Source organism: Anopheles coustani, chromosome 3 (genome assembly GCF_943734705.1).
Source record: "Anopheles coustani chromosome 3, idAnoCousDA_361_x.2, whole genome shotgun sequence".
Lineage (NCBI taxonomy): Eukaryota > Metazoa > Arthropoda > Insecta > Diptera > Culicidae > Anopheles > Anopheles coustani.
In genome coordinates, this window is record NC_071288.1 from 39,632,720 (window position 1) to 39,651,640 (window position 18,921).

Sequence of the window (18,921 nt, forward strand, 5' to 3'; positions counted from 1 at the left end):
TGTGAGGGGGTTCTGGAGTGTACCACAGCGGTGGTGTGTCGTCATGTGCAATCAAATTTATTTCCACTCGAAAAGCTAACATTCAGATAGTCTCCAATTAAAGAATATTCAAAAAAATTGCAAAAATTTGCACTTCTAAACTGCTCTCCGTACTGAGATCGTAACGCATAAAATTGAAAGAAATAGGACGGCAAGGCAATCAAAACAAACGAATAACACCAGTAATAACCAACGTACTACCAACCAAAGTGAGGAACAAGAAAAGCAACAAAACGTTATCCTTAAATCGTTTCGATCGGACTATACACTGGGATTGCTTTGGTTTTAAAGATGGAAAAAAAGAATAATGCATTGGTTGGTTTCGTAGTTGGAAAGGATTTCCTCAACTGAATGTATGTATTTTTTTTCGATACATCTCGACTCACGCCTATGCAGTAGAAGAAGTAACAATAGTGGGAGTAGACGTAGTTGTTGTGGTAGTAATAGTAGTAGTATTAATAGTAATATTTGTAGTAATTTGGTAGTAGTACAAATAACAACTACCAAACCAGTTGCCCGGTGTCACAAAAACTGTGCCATGATTGTAGATACCGATTCGATTAATTTTTCACCTTGCAAATATGACAGTGTTTACAGCTGTACACTGCATTGCAGTTGCACCCTCCCGTTCCGTTTAACAATGTGTAAAATTTTGCAACCGATCCTTCGCGTATAATTGAACAGAACAATGAAAAAAATAAATATATAATAGAAATAACCTCCGATTAATAATTTAGCGCATAAGCTTCCCTTTTCTGGCTCCGTTGGCCCTAACACCTAAGCTTGCCTCTGTCTTTCACCGTTTCCCTAACGCCTGTGTGTGTGCCCGTGTTGTCTGCTGCGCGGATTACATTGTCCCGACACGTGCACGTTATCTACCCGGTTGCTTATACGTTAGCGTGCCTTATTTATCTTGCGTTTATCATCACCGTGTTCAATTCTTTTCCGATTTCAACTTTCTTGCCTGCTGAGTTACACAGAAGCACGGATAAACCAGCAGTCTTCAATCAAATCATCCCTTCGCCGGTTCGTTCGATTAATCCCTGAAGATACAAACATAGCAATATCCTAACTTTTCTTGTTTTCTTGTTTTCTTGCACGCGGTTGCACCAGACAGCGAAAGGAACTTCTGCTGAATTTTCCGAGCTTCGTTTCGTCGTCAGTTTCTATCACTTCGTTTCCCACCAAACAAGAGCCAAATATGTTCAATTCTGGGAATGAAAATTGTTCCTCTTCCATGTTCGGTTGATGTGCAACTCGTCGCCGAAATGCTTTTTATACGTTTAGGATGAAAGATTGTTGAACTTGTAGACGAAAGGGGATTTAGCGTCCTACTAAATACTCTAAAGGTAGCAGATATTTGGCGGGCAAGGATTGTGTTCCGTGTTCTGTTTTTTAGCGATTCTAGTCGTCGCTGCCTTTCTTCCTTTGTTTTCACAGATAGAAGTGATCACAGGTTCGCGCAACATTAACAGCAACGGTATCTTTCACGTGATCAAGTGGTCTTCTTTGTGGGAGCTGGGACAGCTGCTTGTTTAATTCCTCATGGGTGTATTGAGGATTCCAGCACCCTAATAGTGACGATTGCTGTAGCTTCGAGCTCCACCGCTGGCACTACTACTGCTACCTAATGCGGCGGCGGCTGCGCTGCCGCTTCCATCGCCACCGGCCAGTACGGAAATGTTGTAGCTTGACGTTGGTCTCGAGCGCGTGTCCACGTAGGCATCGTCGTCTTCATCGTCGTCATCGTCATCGTCGTCATCGCCGTGCATGTCTCGGTCGAGCGCCGGGGCAGATGCACGGAGTCCGCGTGGCACCGCCATCAGTTCCTGTCGGCCATCGTCGTCCTCAGATTCGGTCAACAGATGGTTCCGGCCCATGCCTATGTCACCACCGCGCAGCACATTCGAGCGCTTGCTAGGCGGCGAATCGAGCACCGAATCGGGACTCTCCGGGTCGTCGTCGCAGTCGTTCAGGCTGTGATTGCTGCCACTGCCCGGGCTACCCGGCGGGCTGAGTGCCGACCGGATGCGCTGCTTCGAGTCGGACAGAAACATTGAGATTCGCTCCTTGCCGAACATTAGTAGGAACGTTTTAATCAGATCGGTCGAGCGCTCTTCCCACTTGCTGATGATGTCGTCCTTGCCCTTCTTAACCTTATCCTTCAGCTCGACCATTTTGTTCTGGAAGCGGAACTTTTTCTCTGACAGGAACGACACGTTCAGCTCCTTGGCCGTGTATCCGCGGGCCAGATTTCGGCGCACGTAGATGTCGTAGTCTTTCACGATCCGTGCCACGATGTCGGACGTCGAGACGCCTTCGGTGCGCTCGGTAGCAACGAACATGCCTTTGGCCTTTATCTTCGCATAAACGTCGTTACAGTCGTCCGTGCTGTACGGTATTTCATCGTGTGCCACAAAGTCAATCTTGTGCTTCTCGATGAACTCATCATCCAGCTCCCAAGGGGCATCTCGAACGATCTAAAAATAAACAAAATTAACATTAAATTAGTTCATCTTGACCCAGAATGCAATTTGTTTCTTCAATTTTGGTTTTACACGACCGTTGAATTGAATAAAAAATGTTTAGCAAATTCTGGCGGATTAAAAATATCATGAAGTGCTTCACGCGAAAATGTCATGTTCCTCGAAAAAAGGAAATAAAATCTCGCATCTTTTCGAGCCGCGATCCAATGTACGCCAATTGACGATCATTGAACATGTGACTCCAGTAAATCTGTTTCATTTTCTTATTTCACTCTGCTCCCGGACCAAAACGGATCAGCAATTGCTTGCACGCGGTCACCCCACAACACACCGCCTCTTCTTTACGCTCGTTTATCAATTGAGCAATTTTGCTCAATTCCATTCAATCGTGATCACTTCCGGCAATCGTTTCACCCAACCCCAAGCATTGAAATGACGGACGCAGCTACGCCTCGGGGGACGGCCAGCCGTCGGTTGAAAGTATGTCGTCTGGTGAAACGATCCTCCTTAAGCAAACCCTCTTTACCACACCACACCCATCACGCCCATAGGGTCTCGCGCCTTGAAGGGTACAGTTCTAGCGATGTGTACCATCGCGGCGAACTACTTACCTCATCGACGTAGCGACAGTGCCGCACCGCCTCGTAGCGCTCTTCGTCGTTCATCACCGTTCGGCCCTTCCGGCTGTGTGTCAGTTTGTCGTTGCAAACTCCGACGATCAGGTACACGTTGCGAAACACGTTCTTGGCCTGCAACACGAAAAAGCCAATGTTTAATTAATATGCCCGGTTGCACCAACTCAGTACCATTGTCCCAATTGCGCCGAGTGCCCTCCAGCGAAGACTCACCTGCATCAGCTGTCTGGCATGGCCCTGATGGAAAAGATCGTAGATGCCATCAGCGTAGACGCGTATCATTCGCGGTGCCGTTCCGGAGCGCGCCATCTGGTATGTGATTTTCTGTGTGTAGTCGCATCGTTCACGCTCCGTTATCGCATCGATTTCTGTTGAGTATGGGGCTTGCTTGCAAATCGTCTGAAACGAAAAAGGATTTCAAATAATTAATTACGCAAACGGTAAACACCAAATTTACTCAAATAACATCATATAAAAATGCTTTTATAACTCTTTGCGAATTTGGTCGGAAAAGTACCGATTCATAGTGTAGAAATGTTGGAGTTCCAACCATTTTTTCAAAGATCATCCAAACAGTGGTAGGGCACTGACTTCACCATCCAGTCATCCAAGCCATGCAGGCTTAGTTTTTTACCTACAGTCTAGTGCATAATTGGGTCGTAACATGTAGGTAACTTACGGAGATAATACTCTTAAGCTTTATATCGTAATATTGAAGTCATTACTCAGGACAAAGCGAGATTCAACTATTGCAACATGTATACAGTGTCCAACATAATGATACAGATTCGCAAGATGTGGAAAAGATCCCATTTGAACTACGATATGGCGAGGAAATCGTAAACATGTGTTGGTTTTGGGGGAAATTAAGTTCAGTGTTACAGTGTTCAAGTTACTCGACTTCCAGTTCCATCCGGGTGAAATTTATTGAATTAAATTGGGTGAAATTTAAGTATTTACACACAACTGATTACTTGACAACTTGTAAATAAATGTTATAGCAACAGATTCGGAGAGAATATTTGTTTACCCGACCCACATGCGGCGTGCATGTTTTCTTTTCGCGGTTTTGCAGGTGATCAATTTAAGGTTATAAACAACATCCGATTTCAACTGCCCTTACCAAACCCATTACTCAAATCTTTTCCCTCATCCGTCGCTAGTGCATCGGGTATCTCGAAATTCAATTCCGACACTGTGTTGTGTAGGGGACATCCTCCTCGTGGCAATAACAGTGTCCGACCGGTGAGACGTGGCGTGATCATACGATGCATCACCATGCCGCCATCGGCAGTAGCAGGGCTGCTTTCGACTGCTATTTTTAAGCCTTCCATCGATTGTGTTTGAGTTACGCTAAAATTAACCACCGACAACAATCTTTGCTGAAAATCGTCACGGCGTGAGGTTTTAACCTTACACCGTGCTCTAGGTGGCGCATCGGCCAATGCTGAAAAGAACGTACCACCAGACCAGAAGCAACTCACTCTGCTGCTCGTCGCTTCTAACCATCAAAAGCGCTTTAGAAGATGGTGCTGATAACGAGGTGGAAAGACCATGGACTTCTCCATCGGGTCGAATCCATCGTGGCTAGTTCCGGTAAACGACACGGAAAAAAGTGCTTATGACTTGTAATCACTAACTCACTCATTTTTTTCAACGTCCGTTGGACCATCATTCGTCGGGTAGACAACCCTGGCGTCATCAGTATGCCATTACATTTGGTGGGTTTTTGCTTTTTTGTTCGCTCAAACTTGTATTTGTCCGTCCTTCCCTTTCCTCCCGTACCCGTGCCGCCTGCTACTTGCGATGGACTTTGACTGGCTATGCGCTATGGTACGAGTTTGGCTGCAGCACCGTATAGAGCACCGCCATCGTCGAAAGTTCCAACTCACAACTAACGTCATGCTCGTACCGGTGATGTGACGGTACGTCGACGTCAGCCGTGATCAGTGGGATTTTAGAAACTCGTCTATTTTGAGCCGCGAAGTTGATAAATAAACAGATTCGAACCATGCACTTCTCAGGAAAAAATATAATTTAGCATTTGAACAACATTATGATTAAAAACAATTATCAAGTTAGGTATACATCTTGTCTGTGAGGCTTAGCAATTACGACGGTTCGTGCTCAGTGAACGTTGCGCGGGAAGTAATTAGTAATATCCCTTTGGCCTCTACGGTAATTTATCCTATTGGCCTCGGATCGAGTGCAAGGAGATTAACCGTCGTTATTTAACTTATCCGTCAACTCATCGTGCTGACCTCCTCGTAGTAATGAGGCGTAAATTTACGGTAGCGCCAAGATAAACCGGGTTGATAAGGTTTATCTGCATTGTTTACATACCTAACTGGAAGAATGTGGTGGTCGCACTACGATAAATAAATATATATATTCAAACAAAGCAGCCTTTCTGTGATTCATAGTGCTTTGCAAACGGAAACAGATATAGCATACCAAGCAGAGCTACGTATGAATCAGTGTTGGAATTTTGTGGCACAAACTAAGGAACCACTCGCAAAACTCCAAATTTCGAAAGTATCGGCCTGAAACAGCGAACGACAGCTATGAATCATCCGGTCATTGGATGTTTGTGGACGCAGCAACCACTAACTTCACGAATGTTCGAATGCTCCTTCTATATTCCGTTCCTCAGATTCGACCATCAGCCGTGGCAACGAGATGTGTAATAAGTTTCCTTTTACGATAACAATAATCACGAGTAGCAGAACATTACTGGAAATAGGTATATTTAAAGGGTTTAGATTTCTAAGCTACTCAATAGAATCAACCGTTTACTAAAGGAACATAAAAACATACACAATCTAGATGGCGTATCCGCGTTTGCTTGTCAACATTGATTCCATAATGGAACCACCCTAATTGGTTGATTACATCGGGTTTCCAGTTCGACCGGTGGAGGTCTGGTGAATCGATGCGCGCAAACTCGAGCAAGATACTTCGCCACAGACATTACCGACTGGCGCCAGAATCGCGCGATCATGATGGTTACATAAATTGGCAACAATTTTGCACCGAAAACCCTACATTTGTCTTCGGACCAGACCTAATGAAACACGCCGGTTCTATTTTTACTCCGAGGAAATCAATAGCAACGCTCCGGTCAAGTGGGAGATGCAAACAAAAATAGCCCAAAATTGCACTACATTCCGCGGTTGTGGGGGTAGAAACTCGATACAGCTTAATAATTCAACACCGGACAACTTACATCTATTCGCTGCACGGTGATCATTGCCGGACCGTCACTTTCGTTTGTTGAATAATTTGGTGCCATTCTGTTCTGTCGTGAACCCTCTTCACTCGATAAGTTTACTTTTCCAGTCTTGCACGTTCAACAAAGAAAACACACGGCTACTGCGATTCGGGCCAACTAAATAACTGCACCAGGATAATACTGTATATTCGTAGAGCACACACTGCCTATCGTAACGCTCCTGCCACGCAACTACGGAGGAAGTTACGGCAATTTTTTCGACCACGTTGGGAAACCCAACGAATGTAAGCGCATGTGAGGTACGTGAAAACGCTGCGACACTTGCAAACACGAATAACTCCACGTAGTGCTGATGTAAAGGATGGTTCCGGAAAGGAAAAAAGATGAACCCAATCACGTCGTGCACTGTTGATTTGTCTCGTTGTTGGTGTTATTGTGGCAAAATGCACAAAAAAAGTCGCGAGAAATAGTTCGCAGACGACGTAAAAGTCGAACCGTTCCAACCCGCTGCCGAGGGAAAACTGTTTCCGTCGAATCGCGAAGCGGTTCGCGATAGCTCGCCAATAGCAAGCAAACGCCGGCACGGTTTCGACGTCAGTGCGCTGGCACTTAACGGGACACAACACAACAACGTGCCCGACCGACTGCCTCCCTCTGTTCTGCCCTGCCCTGCCCTGTCTGACGCGACGACCCACGACCACGCGAGCTTCTACGGAATCACCTCGAAACCGCGGTTCGTTCTGTATACTCCGAGAGCATCACAGTAGGCGCGCAGCAAGGTGCTGTCGGTAGTTTCGGTCGATGCTCGAATCAGTCGACCCTTCCCCTCCCCAGTGAATGAGACGTAGACCGGTGGATTGGAAGTTGCGGTCAGTATACTGTTGCGAATGGAAATCTGTACCAGTGCCAGCGGGTACGGTGTCTCGCCAAAGTTGATTGGATAAATAACCGTAACAGCTTGCTGTTCGATGCTATGCCTTCGGCGGTGATATGCTTTTTGCCAATTTATTTCGCTCACTGACACCATAATGATCGTAAATTCCATGGCGCAGGCAGTAAGGCCAATGGTAATGAATATCAGTCCACCGGTAAATCGAATTTGGCAAACTGTAGAACACATGTTAGGTGCATACAGGGCGAGGACCCTGATCCCGGTGGAGATGTTTTGCATGGCAGTGATAATGGACGTTAAAATCACACTTATTCGACAATCGATCGCCAACGAAATGCCATCGAGGCATGACGATCGTGGTTTTTTAAGCAACCTACAATGTACATCTTGGGATGTGTCACGCCACACCAGTAAACGTCACCATGGTCAGATGGCTCCGGCACCAACGTGAAGGTGGAGGTTCCGTAACAGTCGATCGATCTCGATGGGGAAGAAAACTTCAAGCGACATTCAATATGTGTACAAAGTGGCGGCATGATAAATGTGTTTTGGTAGCGTAGTTTTAAAATAAGAATATGTTTACTTGCAGTACACAAAGTAAATTCTCTTCTCTGTTTTTTGTAGGGTTTCATCTTTCCAAACATGTTACTGTTGTACCTGGTAGCAATTCACGGGGCTACAGGAAGCCCAAAAACTAAATGACAGTCATTTATACCCCAACAAATTGCCGGAATGTAATTACCCTTTGGCACATTTTGGTGATTAGTCCCGACGGGTTGCTCACGCACACACTTTTGCCCTGGTACTATTAAATTTGCTTTCCACAGAACCATTATTATCGTCCATTAGAATTCATCTCAATTTCTACCCAGTTGCAGGGGAGAAATCAAAAACAACAACAACTCCGTCGAACGCAAAGTGCCCAGTTTCCTACTCCCTACGGTCGAAAGGGAAGACACTCTTATCACGAATCGACCCCTTATCTGAGATGCAGCATACCCCTGACACGCCCGCAAGTGACTGTGAGTTTGTCCTTGAACTTGAATACAAGGTAAAGTGAAAGAACGCCTACTTGGTCGAACGTGAACATGAAACGCAAATCAACATTTACGTTGGCGAACGAACGGCGACAAGAGGTCGTTCAGTCTTCCTTTGAGGCACATCAATCGATACAATTTTGCATTATTTGTAGCCCCTTCTCGATGGCAAGAAAGCATACACGACCGGCGAAGAGCAATTTTAGTGGTATGCTTTTTTTGTTCTTCCCCCGCTTCACCTGTTCAAAGTGGGCGCTCTTGCTGTTAGCATATCATGAAAGATACATTGACCAACTCCGTGGTTGTGGCATTTAGCGTCTCGTATGAGGTAGCCTCTGTTGGCCGGCGCTTACTTTTTCCCATTTCCATTCTTCTTCGCAAACGTGGCAGGGGTAAGGATGCAAAGATGGTTGGTAGGTGTGGTGAGGAGTGGATGGAGTATGGCAGATTTTATTTTTGCCCGCAGCAGCAGCAGCAGCATTCCGAACAGTCGTGCTTTCTTCTCCCTTTTGCCAGCTCGTACCGGGTGGTAATCACTTTGCAAGTTCCACGTCATACACTCTTGACGGCGCACCGTCGTGGACGTGGCCGATGCTATCATCCGTTCTCTCGCATTCGTGCGGCAGGAGGGAGGCCGGCCCGCGATCGTACGATTTCTCAGGAAGTGGCGAACCGCGCCGACTAAGCATGGGCATCGTTTGATTTGCGGAGGAATTGTGATGAGTTGGAACTATTAGAAGGTTAACAAATATTATGCTTGCGTTGCGTCATACTGTAGCTGCCCCCTTAGATGCCCTTAGACGATGTAAAATCATTTAAAATATATCATCTTTAACAACTTGGAGCTTATTATAAGCTTATTTACGAAATTTCTGAAAGACACAAAGATCTACAAAAATTTCACAAAATATTGAAAATATCACGCATAATTCTAAATTCTTACTGAACTGAAAAAAACCCGACTAGTCCTTGAACCGTGCGCCGCCACCCACTTTGGGAGGGGAAGAAAAAGTAGAACACGTAGATTTGATGCGCATACCTCAGCACACTTCCACTTTCATCATTCCCAACAGCGAAATCACGCGATCTACGCACATGTGGCACGCGGGACCAATCGCGTTGGGTTTGACGATGACGTCGTTCGAAAGCTAAATTCCAACAGTGTACGCGGACCCTGCTGTGTACACCACAAACACACATATTTCGAGCCAGAGATAACCGGAACCGCTACGACTACAGTCGAAACACGAAGCACTCGTTAGAAGAGTCGATGGCATAATCTAATGGTTTTCTAATGGTTTTAGAACTTGAACACAAACCATTCAATTAGTGTATCCAGAGGATTTAATGAATTAGCAAAAAAAAACATGTTTGCATGGTAGTGAAATATAAAAAATATATGAAAGTAATTTGTAATCCTAAACTGATTACAACCAGATCCCGAACCGATTGAAAAAACAATGAAAATTCCAGATTAGTTTTTACATGAAATTTTTGAAAAACTTCATGAAAACTACAAAGATGCCAACGTTTTACCGAAAAGAAAAACGTGTTTCGAAGATAGCGCGTGCGTGAAGCCTTATGAGCATGGCGTGGATGAGCGAAAAGAAATCCAACCACATACACCAACACATACAACAAGTGGTTCGTTTAGAGAAGAACAAAAGTGTTTACTTCGTCAACACGTGTTCGATGACAAACGTGCTTGCGCAATATATCCCTTACGCCACCAACGCTAATCCGTACGCAGAACGCGGGGGACCACGAGGGTGTGGAAAGACGGAAGGAATGTGCCATGCCCTTTTTTGTGTTGCGTGATTCTGATAACCTTCAGCATGATGTAGGTATGTGTGTCCGTTCAGCGCATCTGTGACCCATTTTCAAAAGCGTAACAGAGATATGAGTGCATATTTAAATAATGCTACATCCCGATGAATTAAAGAATAATTATTCTGTAACTAATTCTCTTGAACGACTCATTTTTCCAGGCGCCACCATAACACGTGATCGTTGCAGGCGCATCTCCACTGTTCACTGTAGCTAATGACTCACATTATGCCACAAGGAGTCACACACTAGGGTCACAACCATCTTTACGCTAAAAGCTCATGACTTCGTAATGAAAAATAAACAAACGTTTCGTCAGCCTTATCAGGCCCACAGCACAGCAGAGGGTGGGCTTTCCTTTGCTGGGTCATGCATCGTACGATGGTTGAGAGAGATTTGCCTTTCGGACATCACCATCACCCGCCGTCGTGGAGATACGTGGAAAAATAAAAAAAATCGTGTCCAAGTCCAACCGTAGTCCTGCGTAGCATGCGGCGGCATATGGCGGCAACAAGGGAATCTCCCGGATTTCCACGTCCCCACACCGATAAGATACGGACGTCGAAGGCCGCGGGTTAGGGGTGTAGAATTGGTAGCGATTATTAATGGACGCGCAATTCCCCGAAACGTAATTGTGAACTACGGGGTCCTGATAACCGGAGGTTTAGATGAAGCATCCGGTTGAGCAATGGGGCGTTCCTAGCGTATTTCCCCCCTTCTTTTCCCCCCTCTTTCCAACTGTCCATTGATAAAGGCAGTTTTCGATTCAGAGAGAGATAGAGGGACACTTACCACCGGCGGGCTGTGTTCTACGCCACTAGCCTGCTGGCTGGTGTAACCGGACGAGGTGGCCATCGACGACGAACCGTTCGACGACGAGATGGACGGCGGCGATGGGGCCGGATCGGCCGACCGTGGACGCTGCTGCTCCTCCGCGACCGGTAGCGCACCAAAGTTAACGTGCCCATTCATGGCGCCCTCGTTGTTCGGTGGCCAAAAGTGATCTCCGTGCGCCGGCTCGATGCCATCGTCTACCAGCCGGATGCTGCTAAAACGGCTACTGCTTCCGTTCATACTGTCCGGTGTGCCATTGCTCGATTGCCGTGTGGAACTTGGCTGATGCGTAGCTACTAGCCGATCCTCCAGCTCGCCATTCGGATCGATCGTTATTGAGACTGTCTCGGCGATCGAGAGTCGACCGGTGCCGGTGTTACCCCCGCTACCGGACGTTACATTGGCCAAACTGTCACGTGGCCGTTTGCGCGACATTCTCGCCGGCGTCTGCTGCTGTGGTGTCGTTGTTGACGATGCCAGCTTTAAGTCTGGTGGTGTATTCCGGCTCGTGCCTCGGTTTATCCGGGTATTCGCGTCCTGCAGTACAATTTCACTTGTGGACGTGCACACCACGAGATCTGCCGTTAATCTCTGCAAAGACATGGGTGACAAGAAAGGACAAACCTATTTAGAGTGATTGCATCTTGCTGGTGGTTGGTTGCTGCTGCTGCTGCGCCACTCCTCTCTGTGTTATGATCGAATAATTTATGATTACAGCTCATTTTGCACACGCGAACTACCCCGGAGAATGCGAAAAGCGAGATGGGACCGTTGTTCATTCGACTTATTTTTGAGATAGCCCTGAGAAAACAGAGTGAAATTACACGATGGAACGACAACTTTTCGTTGACAAACGGTGAATCAGTTAGAAATGCCAAACGAACTACCCTTATCGAAAAACATTCAATTCGACATTTAAAGGAACCATTAAATGTTCCCTCATTCCAATACCACATAAACATATGCAAATGCCATTTCAGTGAGGCATTTAAATTAGAATCCATCTGTTATTTTTATATACCACCAGAAGGGCGTAAGTAGATGAATTTAAAAAATGTACCCTTACGACCATTAAGTTCCTCAACCCCTTTACAAGCTGAGTGGGTAGTGGGAAAAAGAGAGAGAGTGAATAGGGTTGGGTCCATTATCAATCAATCAACCTACTTCACACAATTGAAACGGAGCGCAAGGATCCGCAAAGATGCTGAGAGATTGGCCATTACGCTCGGATGCACATGTCGCCATGATTGGGCTTCACGTGATCGGGCATGACTCTCAACGACCCCGAGCAAAGAGTTCATAAAGAGATGTTTACATACACGACCTGCCATGCTGATACATATACTCATTGAATCAAGTTCACAATGAAACCTACTGCCCGACCTTCGGGATTTAGCCTGACCATAATGTTAAATATCATGCGCTGTTGCCTAGCAACCGGAAGATGGCCCTTCAATCCACTGGTCGCTTCTATTCTTCCAGCTCAATTAAGCGAGCAGCAAGCGAGATGTAAGTGTAAAAGCTCTTCCCCAGAACGACATATGGAGGACAAGGAATGGCCATTCGGCGTGAAAATTATCGCCGTTCGTGCCACGCAACGTACCAGAGCGTCACGTAATTAACACACTTTGCTCACCACATCGTAAGATCTCTACACACCAGTACACAGGCACCGAACGTACGGTAGATAGGCAAGTTGAGCTCATCTTTCGTGCCGGTTGGCCGATGACATTATTATCATCATCAACCTTATCAAAAAGTTGTCGGTGTTTTTTTTTTATTTGTACACTCTTCATTTCATATTACTGCTCACTTTCATCCGTTCTCAACTGTCTTTGCACTTTCCTTTAATGGTGAAATGTTTGTTACGTCAGAATTTTATAGGGAAAGTTGAAGTTTGCAGCACAATATTTAACAATTTCATAGAAACAATGATATTATTAGGTATTTTTTGTTGCAAAATAGTCATGCAATACTTTTAAAAGTGTAAAAACTGAAACCAAATTTTTCTAGGAATGTATAGCAAAGAATTCCTTCACCACTTTCCAAACATTCGTCGTGAATTAATTAATTAAACGATCGCAATACTGGTGCGCCTAATAAAAAGGTGTGTTTATATTGTCACCAAAATCCGATTGGTCACGCACAATCATTTTCTTCGGTACGGAAGGAACCTTGAAAAGACCTCCATTAAGAGAATGTTTCTTCGAGCCTGGCGCCACCATGGCTATATCATAAAACGTGGCACGACGTGGCGGTACATAGTAGGAAGGAGCAGAAAGTCGATATTCCATGTGTAAGCGAGATAAGGACAATACTTTTAATAATTTAGCAATAATTTTGTTTTTTTGCAACTATTTAGGGTGTACATAGGTGATTTGAAATTTTCATCCACTTGGAAAATCAATAAGTAATTTGGTTTATTTCTGGCAAAGTAATGGAAACCCCAAAATGGTAAATCGACTTTTAAGAGGGTAAAAAAGCGACCCTTTGAATAAACTATGAACTCCATGAAAAGGTTGTGCAGTTTAAGACAAACATTATAATTGTTGTTTTCTTCAATTGTTCGTTATTACGTTCGTGTGAATACTTCATCTATCGCCACTTTGGTGGCCACTTTCAGCTGGAATGTGATAAGAAAACTGCCCGCTCTACAGTGTGCCTATTATCGCACGTCGATCGAAAAATGCATAATAAATGGAAACCCAATCGGCTGACGCAAACGTCTGGTCATGTTCCAAATTCATACTGATAACACATTTTCCGTGACGAAGAAGATATACTTTGTTGACCAAAGAACAGATGAAACCGAGCTCAACAGCCTCCTCAAACCAGGACACCCCACCGATTGCAAGCGATGGCAAATGTTAGTTCAGCTGGTACTAGACGTATCGAACCTAGGTGATTCATGGACGCAACCCGTTGCATCGAACCACGTGGTGGTTCGACAAGTTGTAACGTTTTTCAACGAACCTTCGCCTTGTGGAACGACTTGGACAGAAAACCAGTTTTAAACCGGTCATAGACTGAGCAGCGGTTTAAAACGTTTTTCACGATCGATAACCGGACGCTGAGGGAGAAGGCCGATGGATTCAAAGGATTGCGGAATGTGTTCCGGGCGGATTCCACCAAACCCAGTGCAATTTTCAACCGGCTTTTCGAAAGCCCCTCGGACGACCTGTTCCGGCATAGAACACTCTTAATGGTTCTCTTGTGTTAAGAGAAGCACTCTCGTACTTGGGACATACTGCTCCGGGTTGTATTTAATTTTAAATCGATCTCGGCATCACCCATTTCCCTGCCTCTTGTTGTTTCCGAATAGCAAAGATTGCACCTGAAAAAGATATTCCATTTAATGAAATATTCACGAAAGTCAACACAACAGTCAACACGGTATGGCCGTGTAGATGAAACAGGGCAAACGCATCCCAAGGGGGTACACATACAAAAATATACTGCGAAATACTACGACGGTATTTCGGGACAGATGTCATTCCCGGTTTCTTGAGCATATCGTTGAACAGAATCTTATGCAAGCGATTATGGTTGGTGGGTGAGATGGAGAAAACCGTCGTTAGATGTAGGGGAAGAAAAATCATACGATTGCGTCATACGACCGTCACGCGCTATTCGTCCACCTTACCCCGTCGCGACAATGTTTGTGTTTTTCTTTACCGGCCATACCGGATAGTTGTGGCGTTGTCTGTTCCGGCGACGCGAACAACAGTAACGCTCGTCACCGTAATGAAAAACGACCGAAGGCGACCCTAGGCGAAGGGCCCCGCGGAAAACGGCTCCGGAAGAAGTCGTACGATTGTCGTCCGCAGTCGCGCAATAACCAACACCCCTCGGTGGCGTGGTACGATGGTCTTGTACGATTGTGCGCGTGCATCTGAGATCGATTTCTGACTCACGCAAGCAACCCAAAGGTTTTTGCTCCCTTCACATTCGCGAAAAGCGTGAACAAGGTGGCTAGGGCAGCCAAGGGGCCGAAAGTTTCTCAAATCCGGTAGCAATCACACGACGTACTTTTCATCAGCAAACCAAAAATGAGAATGTAGGTGACCTGCTTTCCTCGGGTTTTGCCTCCGATTTCATCGTGCATCAACAAACACTATATGTAAGTGAGGAGCTGTTCCCAACGACCCTCCAAAGTATCACCCCATTATCTTACGAGATGAATTTACAAAAAAAATATCATGAAATGTTGAATCTGAGGCCAGTGATTGAGCTTATCACTAGCTTAGACCGGATCTGAACGTCTACTGCACCGACACATCGCACAGTTGTTACGAAGCACATTCAAGCCAGCTTTCGCTTGATCCCATTTTGTTGCCTGGGGAATGGTTTGGTCTGTTACCTTCTAGACGCCAACAGTGTGTGCGGCCTCCAGTCAACACTTTAAAATAAAACGGCGAAAACGTTGCACATTAAATGGGTTGAAAGTTATTGTTGCACTTTCTGAACATACCAGCAAACAACACACCCTTTTAACTTGACGACTTTTGCTAAACGACTGACTGTTCGTGTGATTGGTACGGACGCCTAGTGTGGGCAGAATCTTGATTCGGAAGATTCGAAGACTCGCTCCAACGACGGTCCGATTTTATCGGATTGGATCCCATTCGAATCAGATTTGGGACTCGATTTGATTCGTTTTAGACCGGATTTGATTAACTTCCTCAGCACGGACTTCGATCGAATAAATCCGATCGAATCAAAGGTTTGGTTCCTTTGAAACGACATGTATGAAAAATGACAGCTCGACTCGATCGGATTCATTCGAATGAAATCCATGTTGAGGCTGATATGGGCTGAAATGCGGTCCAAATGCATTTTATCAGTATCTCAGTCCACCGTGGATATTCGGCGTCCAAATGTATGATCAGAAAACAACCGTGTTTATATTTGTTCTGTTTTACAGCGTTTTACGATAGAACTCATAGCTTTTGCCATTGATCTCAACATTTTCGGTTTCGATGTCAACTCTTTAGCGGACTTACTCACACACACAGCCATATTCTCAACACCTTGTGTGTGGATGTCAACTCATGCCGCTTCATTCTGATAAACGTCAAACTCGTGTGCGTTTGTTTTGGTTTGTAAACAACCTCGGTGAAACAGTTCAATGCGGCCACCCTAAACATAAATCTACATTTGTGTACATGTTTATAAAATGTAAAATTCATACAAACTACTTCTTCCTTCTATCGATACTGTTGCAGCTCCGCATTGAACTGTTTCACCGAGGTTGTTTACAAACCAAAACAAACGCACACGAGTTTGACGTTTATCAGAATGAAGCGGCATGAGTTGACATCCACACACAAGGTGTTGAGAATATGGCTGTGTGTGTGAGTAAGTCCGCTAAAGAGTTGACATCGAAACCGAAAATGTTGAGATCAATGGCAAAAGCTATGAGTTCTATCGTAAAACGCTGTATCAGATGCATTGGGACTCTGATTTAAAGATTCGAGTTTAAGCCTGATTTTACCACCACTACTACGGAAGACAACCAAAAATATTGGCAGCAGTGTTGCCTGAAGACCAAGGTTTGCTGAACAAGCTTCAAACACCTTGGTCAGAATTTGAAATAATTGAGGGTATTATGATCCATTTCCGCGTTATTGCTCGAAAGTTTCCGCATATTTGCTCGAATAGCAACCTGGGTATTTATACAAGCATTTCAAGGTATATAAATATATAGTTTTTAACAAGTTTCGAGCACTTTGATTTTTAATCAATTTTCAAAACGATCGAGTTATTGGTGTGTTTTATACTATGGCTAAATGGCTAAATAAATCAAAGTGACTTGTCTAAACACAACGTTGATATGAAAAGTGCATCCTGAATTATCATGTTCTTGGTAAATACCAAGATCCATAGAACCCACATATGCTTCGGACACATACGGTCTATAGAGATCCATCGACCAGGAGGTGCTTGAAACTGCTCGACGATAACGACGCGCGTCGTTTCGTATCCGCGCATCGTCTCGACACGCAGGTGGCGTCGTTTTGGATCGTCGAGACGCCCAGCCATTTTTTCGCTTTTTTCAAAGTGTTGTTTACCTTTTGTATGGGCCAGCGTCGAGAAGTTTATCGTTTCCGCGCTCCCAATCATAATACCCTCAAATGGCTGAAACAACCAATCAATTAATTAACTTTTCAGCTGTAACTCGGGGTCCACACTACAGCGCGACGTCGCCTGACAGGAGATGAACTCCATAAAAAAAAACCTTGCGCGATGTCGCGCGAATCGCGCTAGATTTTTTTTGCATGGAGTTCAGCGCCTGTCAGGCGACGTCGCGTTACGCGACGGTGCAGTCTGGAAAGCGTGTAACTCGGGGTCCACACTACAGCGCGACGTCCCGTCACGAAACGCGACGTCACCTGACAGGCGGCCGAACTCCATACAAAAAAAAGTCGCACAAATCGCGCTAGTGTAGAAACAGCGAAAAACGCGGCGTCGCGCTAGCTCTTGTCAAATGTCAATCCGAAACGTAAACAAACCGACAGCTGGATAAAACGTAAACAAACCGAATCACAAACGCGTACAAAACGAGCAATATTCTTCACGAAACATCGGATTTTTTTCGGGTGGCGAAACGTAAACAAACTGCACTCGACAAGTAGGAGATGACGGAGAAATATATACCTCCTACGGTGGGGCAAAATATCGTCGATGGCTGTTTTAGGTGGTTTTCTCAGTGAATTTCAAATGTAGAAGCGCCAAACTCACTCAGGGTGCATACAATACGTAGCTAAACAAATACCATGCATTACTACCTCAAAATTCAACAAAAAATTTTAGCCGAGTTTGCGCCCCAATGTGATACATATTTCCACATACTCCCCTAACTCTGTCGCGCTTGGCTTGCGCGATTGTTCTGCCGAAACTGGGCTACTTTTGAAACGGGACGTCGCGCTGTAGTGTGGACCCCGAGTAAGGCTGATTTTTGCAATATACACCGTATATAAATGTTTTTTTCAAGACAAACCTGTAATCCCGTCATTATAGAATTTCGATTCAGAATGGAAATTTTCATTTCATTTGCATTTCAATTCACCGTTCCGCAGAAAACTAATAATATGGGAATGAGGAACAGACACGTGAGTAATCAAAATTAAAAAACCCTGATCGGTTGCTGAACCGATTTCCAAATGTGATTAGCGCCAATATTCAAAAGATTGAGTGCTGGTAATTTTTCCGCTGTAAAACCGATTTGTGCAAATTATCCCGTATATAAATGATTTTTGGAAGGCAAACCTTTAATCCGGTATTTTTTTCCATTTCAACAAACTTTGTCCGTACTTTTCCATTTCAATGAAAACTAATAATATGGGAATAACGAACAGACACGTTGTTTATAAAAATTGAATGCCCTGATTTACAGTCCCTCCCTGCACCGATTTCGAAATGTGATTCCCAAAATTTTCACAAGATTAGCTGCTGGGTCAGATGTTTGCGCATGAGTTTTACTACATTTGGAAACCAGGTTGAATTTTCAATAACAATAACTTTATTTTTAGCAAACAACGGTAAACCTTGCACATTTTGAATAATATTAAAATTATCAGTGAACAACAGTGCTCAAGACAATTTGGTGATTAGTCTCATTACTGTTTTTAAGTACGAAAAATCTCCAATACGAAATAGCAACAAAACGCTCTTCGTCCGTTGACTTATTGTGCTTTACATTCAAACGAACTTCGTGTTCCATCGTCGAAATGTATAAAATATATCCCGCCACAATAGAAATGCTTGCACATTCTTGCTTTCTTTATAGACAACCTAGAGAAGAATACGACGTGAGTAAAATTTCTTGGAGATTAATGATAAATTTACACATTATCAAGTTCATGCTATTTGTATTAGGTAATGTTTAAATTGGACAACGAATACATGATGTTCATTTCCCGTTAGACGACGCATCGGA

General features: G+C 44.6%; 1 protein-coding gene across 1 annotated transcript; it reads right to left on the reverse strand.

The window, feature by feature from the left end:
* Positions 1-684: 684 nt before the first annotated feature.
* On the reverse strand, positions 685-11,510 carry LOC131260871 (choline-phosphate cytidylyltransferase B-like). The gene is made up of 4 exons (XM_058262710.1): positions 10,941-11,510; positions 3,374-3,559; positions 3,137-3,274; positions 685-2,519 (listed from the first exon to the last, which is right to left on the reverse strand). The coding sequence occupies exons 1-4, from the start codon at positions 11,415-11,417 to the stop codon at positions 1,611-1,613; spliced, it is 1,710 nt and encodes a 569-aa protein (XP_058118693.1). The 5' UTR covers positions 11,418-11,510; the 3' UTR covers positions 685-1,610.
* Between the last annotated feature and the right edge of the window lie 7,411 nt (positions 11,511-18,921).